This window comes from Heterocephalus glaber, unplaced genomic scaffold (genome assembly GCF_053883595.1).
Source record: "Heterocephalus glaber isolate CG9 unplaced genomic scaffold, H.glaber_assembly_v1.0 deba00001452, whole genome shotgun sequence".
Lineage (NCBI taxonomy): Eukaryota > Metazoa > Chordata > Mammalia > Rodentia > Bathyergidae > Heterocephalus > Heterocephalus glaber.
Window position 1 is genome coordinate 13,390,724 of NW_028258302.1, and position 18,423 is coordinate 13,409,146.

Genomic DNA, 18,423 nt, shown 5'->3' on the forward strand with positions numbered 1-18,423 from the left:
CGGGGCTTCACACCTCAGGAAGGCTTGGCAGGTTCTAGGAACATGCTCCTGAGTCCTTCCTGGAGTCAGACCGGGTAGTACCAAGGGACAGATTGGGCACCTGGATTGTAGGCAAGAACCCCAGGGCATCCTGATGCTCCTCAAAGGGCAAAAACCGCCATCTAGTGTGAAGACCAAGTGCTAAGGCTGGGTTGTGCCCTTGAGCAAGTCACTTAACTTTTCTGAGACTCAATTTCTCACCCGTCAAATGCTAGTCACTCTGGTCCCTCCCTTGTGGAGTGTGATAAAGATGAAATGGTGCCTGTAGGGTGCCCGGCACACAGCAGGTGCTCAATCAGTGGCACGACTGGTAACTGGCACTGGAAGAAGCATTAAAGCCAAACTTTCTAAGAGTATTTTTTTTCCTTTGTGGTGCTAGGGATGAAACATACTAGGCAAGCACTCTACCACCACTCTGTATCACCAGCCCATTGTAAGGATATCTTTTAACAGGCTAACAACAGGGAAGCAAATGGCTGGAATTCAAGAGTGAGCAGGTGTGCGTGGAAATTGAGACGTAGACATGTAATGACCTGTATTCATCACAACCTACAGGGGGCACTAGGGATGAACGTATCCATTGCATCTTGAAAGCCTCATCATCCTTTAAAATGTGAAAACTTTACAAACCAACTGTGTAACTATGCTCAAAATAAGGGATACATCTGGGATAATGGGTCCTCTCTACCAAATGTGACCATGGGGAGCTTTCAGTCTACATGTTAGTCTCCCCAGGTTGTCTGAAAGTCTGATAAGAAACAGAATTTTAGCAATGATTAAAAAAAAGCAAGAAATATATTTTTAAAGGAAAAAAGGAAGCAAAATAGAAAAAGTATCCGCAAAATAGCAAAGGATCATACTCATCAAATATTATGAAAATAACATATATGTATTAAAAATCAAATCACAGCCACTACATGAATTAGGGTTTGGTTTTGTTTAATTCTTAAAAGGTTCAGGCCGGGGATTTAGCTCAGTGGTTCTGGTGCCTGCCTCGAAAGCGCAAGGTCCCAAGTTCAATCCCCGGTACCAAAAAAAAAAGAAAAAAAAGAAAAGAAAGGTTCAAAGATAGCACAATTTTTAAAAGTGAATATCCAAACTGTTCCCCCAAAAAAAACATTCAAATTAAGGCTAAATTGAGGGCAAATTGGCTGGGGCTGAGTTTTAAGCAAACTGATCGTGAAGGGATTTGAACACCAGGGAAACTAGTTTTAGGGGGACTGACCGAGGGCTCTGAAGACCCTGACCCCTAAGCAAACAGAGACAGGGCATTCAGGGCAGCTTCCCTCACCATCCTCACCAAGGGTCCTGCTAGTGAGGCTCACTGGTAATGAGGGTTACTGGGGGACAAAGGTGACAGACAGTGGCATCCAGAACAGAACAGGGCCAAGGGAAGCACCCAACATGGCAGCCCCATCGCAAGGAGGTGGAGGATGGGGGCGGTGCTTACAACAGGGATACTGTCGAATCTTCAGCTCTGGGCAGCCCCTGGCCAGGCTGCTGAAATGGACGGTTGGTGTTGGGTGCACAAGGAGTGGGGAAAGAAGGCAGAGACTGGAGAGAGAAAGGGAGGGAGGGAAGGAGTCAGGGAAGGAAGGAGGCAGGGAGGGAAAGAAGGAGGGAGGGAAGGAAGGAAGGAGGGAGGGAGGGAGGGAGGGAGAGGCAGGCTGAGATACTGCTATTCAGACAGAGACAGAAGGAGAAGGAGGAGGAGCAGGGGGAGGAGGAGGGGAAGGAGGAAAAGGGAAAAGAGGAAGAGGAGAAGGGAGAGAGATACTTACTTGGCGATTTATCCGAATCTTAATGATTCCAGTGAGGGAACAGTACAAAGCAAAAGAGATAGATGTTAGGCCAGAGGCAGATGGAGGTGGACAGGGCACAGGACTGGCCAGAAAGGGCAATGTGAGCAGAAAGGCAGAGACAGGTGGGCTGGGCCGGGCCAGAGAAGGGGAGTGACTTGTTCCTGCCAGGGCCCAAGAGAAGCCGACTAGGACCTTGACAAGACCGAGGAGAAGCCCACTGTCACCAAAGCTGCCCAATTCTTCAAGGCCAGGCCCAGCCCTTACCCCCGCCAAGGGACAGGACAGGAGCTGTGGGAGAAGGCAAGTGATTCTGGGAAACACGGGGTGGCATGTCTGGCCTAGGAGGAAGACAGAAGAGGGAGAAGAGAGATGGTGTCCACAGTCCCTGACCACCTCAGCTCCCAGGAGTGCCTTGCTCCTCAAGCCTTTGCTCATGCTGTCCCCACCTTGGTGTCCTTCCTTTTCCTCTCCAGCCACCCACAGAAGCTCGATCCCTGCTTCCTCCACACAGCCTGCCACAGCCACCCCTAACTCTACCACCAATTGGCTGTGTGACACTGGGAAAGCCATTTCTCTCTTCTGCCTGGCCTGTGCTTTCCTGTCTACTCTGAATTATTTCACCTGTATCTATGTTTACCTGTCTCCCCCAATAGAATATAAGTATTCAAAGAAAGCAGGGACCATGCCTATCTTGTTCACACCCATATTGCTGGTCCCAGGCACTCAAAATACATGCCATAAATGATGCTCTCTCATACTCAGTTTGCACAGGGGGTGGAGGAGCCCGACCAGAGTCCCTGGGCCCTCCCTGTCCCCTTTCAACCATCACCTCTTCTTGACACCCAAGCCAGGTCTCCTGGCTGCCTCCCTATCTCTGGCCTCTCCCTCCAACTCAGCAATCCTGCCACTGCAGCAGGTGGTCAGATGGCCTGATGGTTAGCAGCAAAGGCTCTGGAGACACAGACAGGCTGAGGTTTGAGTCCTTTCTTTACCGTTCACTACGTGACCCAGCACCCTCTGCTTCACTTCCCTGAGCCAGTTTCCTTACCTGTAAAAGGAAGTCATGATACTAACTACCTTATGGGGTGACTGTAGGGGTTAAATAAAATGCAATATTGTTTATAAAGTGCTTAGCACAGTGCTTGGCACATAGTATATGCTCAATAAACATGTTCCCCCACACACACCTTAGCAGTACTGGGGATCGAACCCAGAGCCTTTGCACTGACCTATATCTCCAGCCCTTTTTTATTTTTTTATTTTGAGATGGGTCTCACTAAATTGCTAAATTGCCCAGACTGGGCTCAAATTTGTAATCCTCTGCCTCCCAGAGTGCTGGGATTATAGGTGTGCACCACTTCGGGTGGCTGCATTATGCTTAAAGTACCACTTTGATCACTGTCAAAACATTTTGACAACTCCCTAGCTCCCCTAGGAAAAAGTCCAACTCCTTACCCTGCAGTCTGAGGCCTTCCTCCCGCTCCACTCTACCTCTTCAGCTGTAGAATCCACCCTCCAAGCTCATGGCCCCTCCTTGAGAAGGGATCCTTCCTCCTCTCTGGGCCTCACTGTCTGTCCTTTGACCTCCTTCCACCTCACATCTCTCAGGCCAGCCCCAGCCTGCAGGAAGCCTCCCTGAAGGCCGCACCCACTTCCCCCTCCCCCTCCTCTGAGCTCCCTGGCACAGAATGCAGGAAATGGGGCAGGCAGAACTTGGCCATTTTGAACCCCCATTGATTCCCTGATGGGTTTCTGCTCCAACTGGACAGTGAACCTGGAGCAGACAGGGCCGGGCCAGCAGAAATGACAGGGGCAAGGCACTCACGTCTATGTAGTTGGCATTAATGTAGTCAGCATTGGGGTCTCCCAGCATCGGGTGCAGTTTCACTCGGTGCCGATCATCTGTGAACACAGAGCAGGTGGACACAGGCTGGAGCGGGGGGGATAGAGCGGGGGCAGGTGGGGAAGGCTTCCTAGAGGCTAGGGGTAGAGCAGCCAGGAAAGCTAGAGGCTCAGGCTAACCAGAAGGGTCTGGGCACCATGGGACACAGGACAGGACAGGGGTTAGAGTCTGGGCTATGGAGTCAAAGAAGCCTAGGGCACGTACTGTTCAGGGAATCAGCTATGTGAGCTTGGGCAGAGGACTTACTCAAGCCTCAGTTTCCTCATGGTGGGCCCTCTATAAATGACAACTGATACTACTACAATTTCCAAGAGTGGCCCCAAGCTCCCTTGGGCTGGGTTTCCTCTTTCTGCCCTGGACCCCAGCCCCCTTCCCAGCACTCACAAGCAGGCATCGATCCCTGCCGGCCACCCTCGAGCTTGTCTTTCTTCTTTGTGGCATCCCAGCCCTCAAAGAAGCTCTGCCAGAAGGGAGAGTGGTCGTCAGTGGTGGAGGAGGATCCCATCACTCTTGAAACCCCTTCCTCTCAACAGAGATGATGTGGGCGGGAAAGGGGAGGGGACATGGGAAGGGTCAGGTTCAGGGCTGAGCTTGGGGCCTGAGAGAGTGAACCCTGTATCAGTGAGGCATCAGGTTCAAAACCAAAGGCTGTGGGAGGAAAGAAGATGAAAAGAGAGGGAAAGAGAGGGTCAGAGCTCACAGACATTTTAGAACAAGAGTTAGGTTCAGAATAAGGGTCAAATCAGACCTGAGTGAAGAAGGAAAAGGGAAGGGTCAGAGTAAGATTAGGATAAGGGTGGTGTCATTGTCCAGATGGAGTAGGACAGATCCAGGTCAGAGTTTGAATGGAGCTTAGGGTGAGTCAGGTTCAACATCAGATGCAGTTGGGTCAAGGTCAGTTCTGGTGATCTGGTTCAAATTAGAGACCGGATTAGGATAATGATCAGGACAGAGATGGAGACTGAGAAGACGTTAGATCAGATTTCAGATCAGGACTAGGATGACAGTGAAAAAACAGGTAAGTCTGAGATCAGGGTGAGGGTGAGAATCAAGATCAAAGAGTTAAGTTTGAATTGGAGGCTGTCAGGGTAAGGATCCAAGTAGGGCTGGGCTGAGGTCTGCCAAGGTCAGGATACACAGCTAGGAGGACCCTGGGTGGGGCGGGCTGGACCAGGCATGCGTGCACCTCATACTCCTGCTTGAAGCCATAGCCCTCAGCCGTCTTCATTTGGTTGATGTGCTGCAGAAGGTCTGCTACGCGGACTGCAGGATGCAGCTGGCCCGTGTGATAAGGAGAGCCCTTCCGGCCACACGGACGCCGCGGCGAGCCCCCCAGGAGACTGCTGGCCTCTGTGACCCCAGCGCTGCGCTGGTCTCCTGCAGCCAGAAGAAGGAAAAGGGGTTCTTGACATATCCGTGCCCAAGCCTGAAGGACCCCAGGTGGGCTCAGGATGGGGGAACCGGGACAGTGGAGTAGACAGGGAGCACAGCCACCATGTTCACTAGAACCATGTAGTCCAGCACATCCCTTCCCTCTGCACCTCAGTTTCCCACCTATGAAATGAGCAGGTCAGATCAGGTGACCCCAGGGCCCTGTGGCCCTGCCACAGTGAAACCCACTCCACCCCGTGAAGTTGCACACACAGTCCATAGGGGCAGTGTTCAGCAGAGGCCCTGACAGCGCTGCTGTCCCACCCCCTTCCAGGGAACAATCTGGCACACTGCCAGCTCCCAGTAATTACCCCCATTCAAAGATGAGCAAATCAAAATTCACTGCCACCACCCCCTGCACAGATGACAGGAGGCACCTGAATAGAAGTGCTCCTTCTGTGTGAGCAGTTCCATTGTCAGCCCTGCAGTGGCCAGAGGGGGAGGGGGGCTGAGCGGCCTGTGGTGCCCTACACGCCCCAGTACCCTCTTCCAAGCCCCACATCCTCCCATTCTTCGGGTCCGCATTCCCAAGGACACCCTGCTACTGGCTCTGGAGGTCAGGGCTGAGGTTGAGAAAGCAGCTGCTGTCCCTCTGCCCTGGCACTCGCTCCCAACTGTCTCACTCAATACTCATTTCCCTCATGTATCAAGCTTCATATTGCCATCATGGCCTGATGTCCCAGACCCTTAATTTTACAGATGGGAAGGCTGAGGTCCAAAGAGCATGACTGGCCTCGTGTCATAGTTGCCAATGTGTGTTCCAGAACACACTAGGCAGGCAAAATGATTAACCAGTATTCTTCTAAAAAGATAAGAAGGAGGATGAGGAGTGGCTCTATGTTTGGAAGGAGTCTGTGAAATTCTGGCATAAACAAAAATAAATAGGTCTCTTCCCTATAAGACCTCTCAAGGCTTCCGAGATATTTGAGTGCATTTCAAATCTCCAAGAGATGAATGGAAATAGCAATGCTTCAATAAGCCTCTTTCACCATGGAGAGCTCTTTCTGTTTGTTTCCTGAAATATCCTCAAGGGAACACTGTATAATGTGGAGACTGAGACAGGCTGCAGAGTTGAACAGAACTCAGATCAAATCCCAGTTTTGCATGTGACTTTGGGGATGTTACTTACCCTCTCTAAACTTCTGCTTTCCCATGTCAAATGAAGATAAAAATGGTTACTACCCAATATATACCGATGTAAACATTAAATATGCACATGTAAGGCACCCAGCACAGTGCCTGGCACACAGTGAGCACCTGCACAGGGCAGATGTTGACATTATTAGTCATCCTCAAGAAAAGAAAGACGCCCTTAAGGCCCAGCAAACCAAGGCAGCTGTCTGCTAAGAGTCTTGGTCCTACTCCATTGTAAGATCTTGGTCCAGCACCTGAAAAGTCAATTACAAGGAGCATCCACAACAAACACAAAATTTCAAGAAGGATTTCTGCTGGCTCAGAGAACTCGGGGACTCAGTGAGACAGAGGACTCTGGTGCTCTTTGTGGGAACTGAGCCAACAAAGAGGTCTCCAGATGGATAAAGAGCAAATGAGGAGGGGTTGAAGGGAGGGCTGGGCAATGGTGAAAAATGAGAACCAAGAGAGATTATGTAAAGGTGCAAATTTCCAATGATGAATGTCATTATATTGTATACCTAAAATGTGCCAATGATTAGAATGAATAATCGATAATGCAAAATAGGAAGAAAAGGTCCAAAGGGGTAGGGGTAGTGGGAGGGGCAGGGGAAAGGAAAGAAGGGAAAGGAAAAATGATGAGAAATGGAAAAAATGGAAATAAAGTCTCTGTAAATAGGGAAGGGTGGAGGGAGTGAAGGGAGGGCTAGGAATGGGGAAAAAATAAGAACCAAGATGCATTATGTAAAGGTACAATTCCCAATGAGAAATGTAATTGTGTTGTATACCTGCAATGTACCAATAAAAGAATTCAATAAAAAAAAAAAAAGAGCAAATGAGGGAGGCAGGGAAACAATGCATCCCCGAAACCCTGAAAGGCCAACATCCCTGACAAGCCCCACAAGCAGGCGCACAATGGGCTCACGATGGCCTAGGACCAGCAAAAGATCACCCTGGTTGAGACGTTGATGGGAAGCCAGAGCCAAGTCCAGGCAGTTCAAGAACAACATAAGACATTCTATAAATAAGACCACCGGAAAAGGACAAGGCCATGTACAATGATGTTCCCAAGAGAACCCTCTTTCCTGGGCCCAGCCAAGACAGTTCCTACTCTCTTTGCCCGTGAATTTCCCTATGGCATTTGAGACACAATTCCTACCCTACACCATCCTTCAACCCAAAGGACCACATTTTCCACAGCTGGTAGCCCCTGGGAAGAAGGAAGGAAAGTGAAAGCCAGACCTTGGTTTCAAGATCAACACCTATTGGTTCTCCCAGGCGCTTCCCAGCACCAACATAAATAGAGAACATCTGTGAGCAACCACTGGGGATGGTGAGGGGAGGCTTGTGGGGTTTTATAAGGAAGGCTAAGCACAAAAAATACTGGGTTTGGAGTCAGAAAGATCTAAATTCGAATTCTAACTCAAGTTCCTTAACCTCTCTGGGTCTCAGTTTCCTCATCTCGAAGAGAGGATCCATCCAGTGCCTATTTAAAATAAAACTTCTTGGCAAACTAAAAACTGAAGGGAACTTGCTAATCTGATAAAACATTTCTACCAAAAAATACCCAGCAAACTTTATTCTCAGCATTTAAATGTTAGAAGCATTCCTTATAAAGTAAGGAAAATAAGACAAAGATTTTGCTATACCTACTTTTATTTAACACAGTCCTGGAAGTTCCAGCCAGCACTGTTCAGAAAACAACAGGGAAAAGGGATTTTAAAAATGGGAAAGGAGAAACAGAACTGCTAGTTTTTGTAGATCCTTTCATTGTAGTTGGAAAATCTGAAAGATCTTGTAAATAAGCTAGAATTTGTAAGAAAGTTTATCAAGTATGAATATAAGATCAATATACATACCAAAAAAAAACACATTTCTCTATATACAAAATTGGTAATATTTAAAAGTGAATCATTTGCAATAGAAGTTAAAAAAAAAGTGACTTGTGGCTAAGGGTGAAACTCAGTGATTGAGCGCACCAAAAATTAAATAATTAAGTGTGGACCTGGTCTCTAACAAAAGATGTACAGGATTTTATGGAGAAAATTACTGAAAACCAGTCAAGACCCAAATAAATGAGGTGATATATATCATGTTCATGGATGGAAAGATGATTTGGTAAGATGTCAGTTCCACCCAAATTGATCTATAGATTCAATACAAATCCGTCCAAGGTTTTTCAAGAAACTTCAAAAAAAATGACACTGAAATTTATAAGAAAGAGAATGAAGACAAAATAGTAAAGATACTCTTGACAAAGAACAAAGTTGGGAAAGCTTAACATTTCAGATGAAATGAAACAAAACTAGACAGTGCAATTTTGACACAGGAATCACCAAATTAAGCAAAGAAAGAGAACAGGGAGCCAAAAACCAACCCACATATACATGGAAATGTGACATACAGCAAGGGTGGCACTGAAAATTGGTAGTGAAAGTACAAACCATAAGAAGTGATGCTGGGACAGTTGATTAACCCTATGGACAAAAAGAACATCTTTAAGTCAAACCATACACAATAATTAACTCCAGGTGGATAAAAATTTAAATGTGAAATACAAAATAGTAAAAGTTTGAGGAGAAAAGTAAAAAATATGACCTTAGGTAAGGAAGAAATTCTTTAAAGAAAGCATAAAAAGTAGATACTGTAAAGAAAAAGACTGATAACTTTGACTACATTAAAATAAAAACTTTCTGTTCATCTAAAGACACTATAAATAATCCAGAAAGATGAGCCACGAATTGGGGAAGATATTTGCAATTCATATGTGGCAAATGATCATTATCCTAAATATATAAAGAACTCCTAAAAACTACTAAGAAAGCAACAAAAAAACCCAAAAGAAAATTAGGTGAAAGACATGAACAGGCATTTCATGGAAGAAGAGACCTGAATGGCCAATAATGACTTGAAAATGTATTCAACCTCATTAGTAATCAGAGATATGCAAATTAAGCCTGTAGGGAATTACCATTTTATACAAACCACTTTGGCAAAGGGTAGATGGCTGCCAAGTTTTGATCATGATGCAGAGCAACAAAGTCTTACACACTGCTGCTAGGAGTGAAAACAGGCAAAACCACTTTGGAAAACAACTTAGCACCATCTTGCTAAATTAAAGAAGCATGTTATCCATGTTCCAGCAACTCTACTTCCAGAAACCCACAGCATGGGCATCTACAGATTCACATAAGAATGCTCCCAGCAGCCTCGTTTATGATAACCAGAAACCAACCAGATACCATAGTCCCAGATGGCAGAATGGAAAATCATGACTGTGATACAGTCATGCAGTGGAAAAGTAGACATCACAGAAAAATCAATAGACTACAGCAAAATATCCACAGGGGCAAATACAGAGAAACATGATGTTTGTTTGTTTGTTTTCAGTACAAGGGATCAAACTCAGGACCTTGCTTTTGCAAGGCAGGCACGGTGCCACTGAGCTAAATCCCCGGCCCCTTAGAAACATGATGTTGAGTTGAAAAATGGAGTATGTTATAAAGCTTGAAAACAGGTGAAACTACATAATGCGTTCTTTGGGGAAAAAAGTGCACACATGGGAAAACTACCCCCAAAAGGCAAGAAAATTATAAATGCTATTTGGGGGAATATAACTGTCTAAGAGGGAGGTAGAGGATACAATTGGGGAGAACCCAGCCAATGTTCTAACACACATTTGTTGTATTGTTATGACTTTATGATTTTCATAAATATCACATTTTCTTCTATACTCATCAAGACTAGAATAAAAACATGTAGGATGAAAAAATTGATGACACACTTCTAGTGCATAACAGCTGATTCACTCTGCTCTGTAAATCTAAACACAACACTACATGATTTACATTATCTCATTTAGGCTTCTTGTCAGCCCTGAAGGGAACTTTGTTAACCAGCAGAGATGACCTTTATTCCCAATTTAAATAGAGGAAACAGACATCCAGAGTGTCAGGCAACTTGCCCCAGGTCACACAACTGAAAGAGACCAGCGCAAGTCTTTGTGAAGCCAGGCCGGTCCCTCACAGCCACTGGATTCCTTCCTCTCACACAGCAGGTGCTCAATTAGTGGTGGGGCTGTTCTGATCTCTTCTGATCCAAGAGCAGCACCTCCTCGTGACAAATGTCACATGCAATCTTGCATCCCTGTTGCATTAGCAGAATTCCTCACCAGCTCTCCTAGCACACAATGCCAACACTCCTGGGTGGTTTCTCTCATTCTCCTTGTGGTGCTGATACACAGCAGGAGCATAATAGATGCTTTGGTTAGGAGCATAACAGATGCTTTTGGTTTGGGTATACCTGAACTCATCCAATATGGAGTGAGCCCCAGAGGGACTTGATCCTGTTGGCTCAGGTGGGGAGCCCCAAGGCCTGGGAAGGATCATGGAGCCAGAACTCACCCCTGGGGCTGTAGCCTGGTGCATCCATGAAGGACAGGCCCAGCCGCTCATCCTCCTGCAGAGTGCTCTGGTCTGTGAAGCTCCGGTCTACAGCACTCATCATGTGTGTCTTCTCCTGGCGGTAGTTGACAGTGGCCTTAGCCATGTTCACAGGCTTCCTGCAGGGGGAGGGCGTGATGAGAGACACAGGCACTGTGCAGGGCTGGAGAGCACTCAGAGGTGGGAGAGAAGGTGCCTCAGGGCCAGGCAGCTGTCCTAGAAGCATGTGAAGATGTGAAGATGGCTCTACCTCCATCCTTCACTCCCCAAGCTGCTGCCCCTACTCACCCCCAAATGGCTGGTAGTGGCAGCCTTGGACTGGGGCCTTTTCCTAATCCTATTAGCTCCAAGGTCTCAGTTCCAAGGTCTCAGGAAATGAGGATAAAATTCTCTCTGTGCCTAATTTGCTGTCACAGCAGGCAGACACTACACCAAAACAAGGAGGAATGCTGGCCAGACTCCAGGCCCGGCACGCCTCACCCCTCACAGAGACCTGCCCTGGGAACTCCTTTCTGTCCTGCAGTGGGCATCAGGCCCTCTGGCAGGTAAGAGGCTGCTCAGTGGCTAGGGAGTCTCCCAGAATACAGTAAACTCCAGCCTTGGCTCTCATTTCACCCAGGACCCCTGGGATGGCCCCACGTAGACCATCCCAGACTTGCCAAGTAATGCAGATCTTTACTCCCCACTGCCCACCTGCCCAGCCTGCTGCTAAGAGCAGACAGGAAGTGTGAACCGCCCTCCCTCAGGCCTGGCTTCTCTCCTCTGACTCCTGAGGAATGTGCAGGACAATGGGAGGGAGGGCAGAGGGGAGCAGGCAGGGCACACAGTTCCATGATCAAGGGGTCAAAAAATGGGCAAAGAAAATGAGTTGGGGACCCCTGTAGAGGCTGAACAGTGCCCCAGTGGCCCGACCACAGGGAAGGCTCTAAAGCAAAGAGCTGCTCACCTGCTCGGCCCTACCCTGTGCAGGTGTGGGCAGAATGAGGAAGGACTTGCAGGGTATGAGAGCTCAGGGACATTGACCATCAGTGGGGACAAGAACTCCTGTCAGCCAGTTCTGAAATCAAGGGCTCTCTTGGGCAGGGAAGGACAGACTTGGGCTTCGCCCCCACGGTGGTCCAGGTTGGAGCCAAAGACCTCTCTGGGGCCAGGTCAGGAGAAAACTCTGTGGCTATGACTTCAGTTGACTACTTTGAGGTAAAAAGAGAATTGGGAGGATAAAGAGGATGAGGAGAGTGAGAGTAAAGGAACAGTAACAAGGAGAGATAGAGAGACGGGGACAGAAAGAGAGGGAGGGGTGGCCAGACACCAGCAAACCATGGGAAGACAGACAGAGGACCATGGACAGTGGACAGCTGGCCAAGCTGACTGACAAATGGCGCCCAAGAGGACCTATCCCCAAGTGAATGCTGGCTAGAGGACAGTCTCCGCGGTGGACAGCAGGGCTCTGTTCCCAGCCCAGGGCTTGCAGCCTCCTTGGAAGAAGCACAAACACTGACCAGCCAGACCCACAGGGGACAGAGCCAGAAGGGACCCCGACCTTGCTGGATTCTGCATGATCTCAGAGTGAGATAAGGCTGGTGGAATTTAACACAGACATTTTCAAAAGTTCTGCATTTAGACTCAAAAATTATCTGCACAAGGCACAAGGGAGGGAGAACCACCCCATCAGTACATTCTGTAGGAGCCGAGTTGGAGCCTCAGTGCCAGTGGAGGGAGGTCTGGGTTCGGAGAAATGATGCTGAAAACTGGCATGTGAGCAGCAGGTCCAGGACAAGTGTGGAGGGGACATTGAGGCTCAGGAAGGGGACATGACTTGCCCAAGGGAATCAGCAGAGCCGGCTGACTACCAAATTGATGCTCATAGCCATGACTCGAGGAGGAAGAGGGGATAGAAGAAAGAGCAGAGAAGGGGCTCCCCAAGGCAGAGGTGGCCACAGAGAAAGGGCTGACACTAGGCCAGAGCAGGGCGAAGGAGCCCCACCAGAGGAGGATGGGGCTTCGCCCTGGGGTTCTGGCCAGGAGCGCTACTTACGGGTAGCAGGAGTAGGCGTAGTGGTCCCTCCTGGCAGCATGCAAAGAGAACAGCACAGTGTGTCTGTGGCCTCCCAGCAAGGTGGGTGAAATACACCAGCCAGCAGGGAAGACCTGCAGCTTCCTGAGCCGAGGAGGGGACTGGCCAGGGACTGAACAAGTCACAGTGCCTTCCCTGACCCGGGGGCTGGCTGGGCTTAGGTGTTGAGAACCAGGACCAGAGGCCCTTCCAGAACCTCCGTGGAGCCTACTGCTGGAATGCAAAGGTGGGCAAAGGGCCTAGGGATTGTGTAGCTGTCACAGTCATACACATATGCATACACAGAGAAATACACACACATGAACAGACACACTCATATAGATTCACACACATATATACACTCATACACGAAACATACACACTGCCATGTACTCATATGCACTCAAATGCATGCAGACACACACATGCGCGTGTATCCAAACAGCAACACAGTCACATGGACATATATTTAGAAACACATACAGATGCTCCCACACACATGCAGAGGTCCCTCCACTCCACACACCTGGGAGTCTTCTCATTCTTGCAGATGGCCCCCACCCACAAGCTCACAGCCACAGGTCGCTCTGCTCCTGAGCAGGCAGCCCTCTGTGTATACCTGAGCTGAGAGGGGGCAGGATGAAGCAGGTCCAGCTGGACAACCAGGGACAACTCATCTCCTGCCTCAACTGCTCCTGGGTGTGGGGGCCACTAAGGAACCTCTGCATGTAAAACCTCACATCACTGCAGCACACCCACAGGGAGAAGCCAGAGTAGGGCTGAACCCATTTCAAAGATGGGGACGCTGAGTTACAGGGAGTCAGGACAGAGTCCAGAGCAGGCCTCAGGACTCAAGACACCTAGCCTCGGACCCTGGCCCCAAGCCTCCTTTGTACTCCCTCCCAAGGCTCCATCAGTCCCATCAGTGCCCAGGGGTGGGCATGACTGACCTCCTAAACAATATCCTACACCTACACCCCAAACCAATCTGCCACCCCATCCCTTCCAGAACTGCTTTGTTCCACAACACCCCACAATGCAAACTGGGGGCACCTTATGAAACTCAGTGGCCCTTGAAGGCCAAGGTAGGATAAGGGATAGAGTGAAGTGCTAGAATAGGACTGAGAGGCTTTTAATGGAAATAGGAGATGCAGCACAGGGCAGGGTGCAGAGGGTACTCAAGGCTTCTGGGTAGCAACTACATAATGAAGGGTCTCCTGAGGCTCTGACAGCACCCCTAACCCCCTCTCCTGGCCAAATGCTTTCCCTGCTTCAGTGATGGGCCCCCCACAAGACAATCCTCGCTCTTTGAGGATACATTTCACCTGCATTCCCCTAACAGCATCCCCACACACACAGCCCTCTCCCTCCCCACCCTACCCCACTTACAGTAGTCACCTCCCAGGCTCCCTGCTGGGAAGAAGTACAGGGCCTTGCCAGGTGCAGGTTGCCTACTGTGAGACTTAAAGTCAGGCCTGAGTTCAAATCAAGCACTGCCACGGAGACGAGTGACATGGGAAAACTGCTTTAACTACAGTTCCTTCATCAGTTAAAAAAGAGTCAGATCTGCTTCATTTGCCAGGATCCAAGAAGGAAGTGTTCTCTGATGTATTGCAAAGCAGTGCCTAGCATGTTATAGGTGCTCACAGCTAACATACTAATGGATGGTGTGTGCAAAGGCTCCTAGCACATAGTAATTACTCATTAAATGATAATTTAGAACATTTTGTCTCATGAAGCTGTACAGGGAAGGGAAAAACTGGAGCCTCAGCCTCTAGATAGGCCATCCCCATCACCCCCACTCCACTGGCACATCCACCCCCAGACTCCCTCTCCTGCTGGTGCCTGGCCTCTCACAAGGTGGCCCTTGCCAGCTTTCTGTCATCTCCCTGGATCCTACTTATCTGCTCCTGGCAGCCTAGGGAAGCAGTGCCAACTCACCCATGTGTGCCCAGCCTGGCAGCAGCAGGAGCAAAGGAAGCCAGAACCCAGGAGGGGAGAGACGATGAAGCTGGCTCTGCCTCTGGCTCCCTGCATGACCTTAGATAGGCCTGCTACCCCCTCTGGGGCTCACCAGCCCTATACCTCAATTAAGGTGCTCAGACCACAGTGTTCCGGGCCGCCGGGAAGGGAATGAGGTAAAGGGTGGGGTCAAGAGCCCTCAACCCGCCTCCAACCAGAGCTGCTGCTCAGCCTACCATCGCTTCATGTACTGGGCTCCCAGCACAGGGTTTTGTTTTGTTTTATTTTGAAGACAGGTTCTGTTGCTTTAAAAAGATTCAAAACCACTGGATTAGGTGTCCTTAAACTACCCCACAGCTCTCTCATTCTGGGGCTCTGAGCCTGTACAATTCTAAATTCTGGGATTCCTAGAATCCTAAATCCTAGGTTTCCTAAACTCTAAGATTCTAAGTTCTGCTAGGATTCAGGCTGTCCTTGGCACAGTGCACTAAGAAACACCTAACATGACGATGAGGCTGCACCTTTGACACCTGGGGACCCTGAGGGGGAAGAGGGGTCCCTCTCAGCCACAGACCCCAAGAGGACTCCCCAGTGATCCACAGCAGCAGGGTCCAGGGCAAGCTGAGGAGGTTGGGGGGACCGGCAGAGCCATGGCTCAGGGCCGTTGGTGAGAAGGGCAGTGAGCAGCATGCCCCTGGTGAGATCAACTACACAATCACATGTTCAGGGCAGACAAATGGGCTGGAAATCTGCAGGGAACTGAGGGTTCAAAGTCAGGTCAGCTCCACATCTTCCCTACTGGAACAGCCCCCACAGGCACAGGGGAGCAGGGCCCACTTTCAGCACAGCTTCTTGGTAGGGCACCAGACACCAAGCACCTTTGCTGGACAGTAAGCAGCACCTGGCAGCCAGACCTGCACTCCAGCCATGCTGCTCCAGGGCAGCTTCATTCGCTGAGTCTCTGGCTTCCTACCGCCCAACATGGGTGCCTCCACAGGCCCAATGCCCAGGCTGTCGGCCCTCCACATACCCAGCAGGCAGCTGCCCTACCAGTCACCAACCGCACTTCTGTGTCCACTGGGCTAGAAGTCATCGGTGGACTAGGGCACAGGCCTCACTCACCCCTTTCGAATGATGACAATGATGGCCCCCAGGAGCAGGATAAGGACCGCAAGTCCCCCTGCACAGATGCCCAGGATGAGCCCCATCTCCTCTGATTTCTGGGACACCTCTAGGGGCCTCTTGCTTTCCTTGCAGGCAGCTGGGGAGAACAAAGTGGAGAGAGAAATCATCCAGCCCTACCTGCACCCAAGAAACAGACTCAGCAGCACAGACACTCACCATGGCCCAGCCTCCCAAGCCCTGTCCTGCCTTTGAATCAGATCTATCCCTCCCCATCCCTTCTGCCTTCTGCATTCCAGTTCAGTCTTCACCTCCCAGAATCAGGAGTAGCCTCTTTCCTCAAATGCTCCACATCATTCACTCAGATAGTGTTTGTTGAGGCCTGGGGTGCAGCTCAGTGTTAGAGTGCTTGCCTAGCATGTATGAAGCCCTAGGTTCAATCCCCAGTACGCCCTCCCAGTAAAGTTTCCACACATGGGGATGGAGGACACCTGGGGCCTTCAGACTCACCTTCTTGCCCTCCTTCAAGGTGACAGAGGAAAGAATTTATGATTCAGGCATCACAGAATGGTAACCAAACACATTTCCTGTCTAAAAGAGGGATAATCCCTATACCACAGGCTCCACACTGTTCCCAGCTCTCTCCTATCACAGATACCAGAACCAATGCCTAGTAACCATCACCTTCAATGCCCAACATAATGGCTCCCTCTCCACAGGCCTGTCCCAGGGGCCTACCAGAGCCCCTTCCAGCCTGGGGGAACGGGCTCTTGAGGTGAGGCACAAGGGAGCCAAGAAACCAAGCCCTGTGTGTTCCAGGCCTGTCCCCTGCTACATGTGCTCCCACAGCCCTAGGTCCTCAGGGGAGAAGGAATCCAGCAGGACTCACCTTTCCTGGCAATTCGAATGCAATTCAGCCGGGTCTCCTAGAAGCAGAGACGAGAGGCTCAGCACCAGGGAAGGCCCATCACATCCTCCCCAGGGCAGGAAACAGGGTTTCTGGGACCTGATCAGGCCTTGTCTGGTGTAAATTATAACTAAAGACAGTCCACCCAGCAGGAAGGCCTAGGAGTGGGAATGCGGGGTACAGATGGGAAGGGCCTGAAAAATAGGGCAGAGCCTTAAGAAAAGATGAGATACAGGCAACAGAGAAACAGCCTGGGAAATGGGACAGGACCTCAGAAATGAGGGTGGGGTCTAAGTCCAAAGGTCTGGTAAGAAGACAGGGGAGGAACAATCTGTAGAGGGAGGAAACTGCAGAAGAGGGTAGCGCCTCGAGAGGAGGCAGGGACTAAGAAGGAGACATGGCCTAGGCCTCAAAATGTGAAAGCAGGAACCTGAGATGGGTTCCTCCAGGAAGAGGGTCCTGAAACAGAAGGCAGGGCCTTGGGAAGGAGCAATGAATAGGCTGAGAACCTGGAGAGAAAGGAGTATGGGAAAGAAGCTTCCAGAAGGGGACACTGCTCTGTGGGAAGGGGCTGGGAGGGAAGATTTCAAGGGAGAAAGGAGAGGCTATAGGAAGAGGAAGGGGCAGAGTATCAAGCCTCTCTGGTAAGGGTGCTCCAAGGTATCCCCATCCCAACCTCCTTCACCACTACCCTGGCCCGTCCCTCACCCCTTTCAGATGGCTTGCTGCCTGGAAGTAGATGAGATAGGACTTCCTGGGCTCAAGTGGTGGGTTCCAGAAGCCACGATATGTCTGGTTGTCACCCACCGTGAAGGGCATGGCCTCAGGCAGGCTGCTGGCCACCAGTTCAGCCCCAAAGTAGTGCACTAGGCCACGAGCTAGTGCCACCTCGAAGGTCAGAGGCACTGGGAAGCAGTCCTGGCCACCTGGCTCCCGCCGCAACCTCCTTGGCCGTTCTTCCTCCACAATCACCTGGTACACACTGGACAGGGAGGGGGACAACAAAAGTAATCACAGCAGGCTCAAGACCAGGTGAGCTGTCTGGTAGCAGAGGGAATAGGTCTTTGGGGTCAGGCCCACCTGGGGACTAATCTTAACTCTGCCCCTTACTACTTGGGCAAGTCACTTAACCTCCCTGGGCCTCAGTCTCTTCCTCTGTAAAATGAGAGTACCTGGGACATAAACACAAAACAACAGACAAGTTTAGGAAGGAGTTAGTGCATGTCAGTCCTATGTCTGTTACTAACCAAGGCTGAGGGAACCCTGGCCCTGCTCAATGGAAGCATGCCTCAGTGCTCTTCCTGTGTTGACACAGACCTGAGAAGCTAAAGCTACAAATGACTCCTCCCTGGGTCTCACAGCTGGATCCGATTCATTCATTCACTCAGAAAGTGTTTGTTGAGGGCTGGCATGCAGCTCAGTGCAGAGCACTTCCCTAGCATGTGTGAAGCCCCAGCTTCCATCCTGGGACCCCCTCCCAATAAAGTATTAGCTACACTTGGATGAAGATCCCTGTGCAGTGCATTGGGGAATCTTGGCTTCCTGAAATTGGTCACTAGTGAGAGAGATGGTCACATGGTAACACCTAATACAACAAGCCTAGTACCATCCTGCTCCTGAGCCAGGCTCTC

The 18,423-nt window shown here is 49.8% G+C and overlaps 1 protein-coding gene across 11 annotated transcripts in view; it reads right to left on the minus strand.

The window, feature by feature from the left end:
• The window catches only part of Ptpru (protein tyrosine phosphatase receptor type U), a 78,324-nt gene that overhangs the window by 17,249 nt on the left and 42,652 nt on the right, over window positions 1-18,423 (minus strand). For 3 of the 11 annotated variants that reach the window (XM_021263229.2, XM_087215433.1, XM_021263232.2), the window contains exons 12-20: window positions 17,501-17,774; window positions 16,775-16,811; window positions 15,886-16,024; window positions 12,784-12,813; window positions 10,710-10,867; window positions 4,931-5,121; window positions 4,129-4,204; window positions 3,667-3,743; window positions 1,821-1,838 (exon numbers count right to left, since the gene is read on the minus strand). In XM_021263229.2, coding sequence (XP_021118888.1) covers window positions 1,821-1,838; window positions 3,667-3,743; window positions 4,129-4,204; window positions 4,931-5,121; window positions 10,710-10,867; window positions 12,784-12,813; window positions 15,886-16,024; window positions 16,775-16,811; window positions 17,501-17,774 — 1,000 coding nt within the window. The remainder of the gene's footprint in view (window positions 1-1,820; window positions 1,839-3,666; window positions 3,744-4,128; window positions 4,205-4,930; window positions 5,122-10,709; window positions 10,868-12,783; window positions 12,814-15,885; window positions 16,025-16,774; window positions 16,812-17,500; window positions 17,775-18,423) is intronic. The other 8 variants (XM_004850789.4, XM_087215431.1, XM_021263228.2 and 5 more) reach the window with 3 other exon arrangements.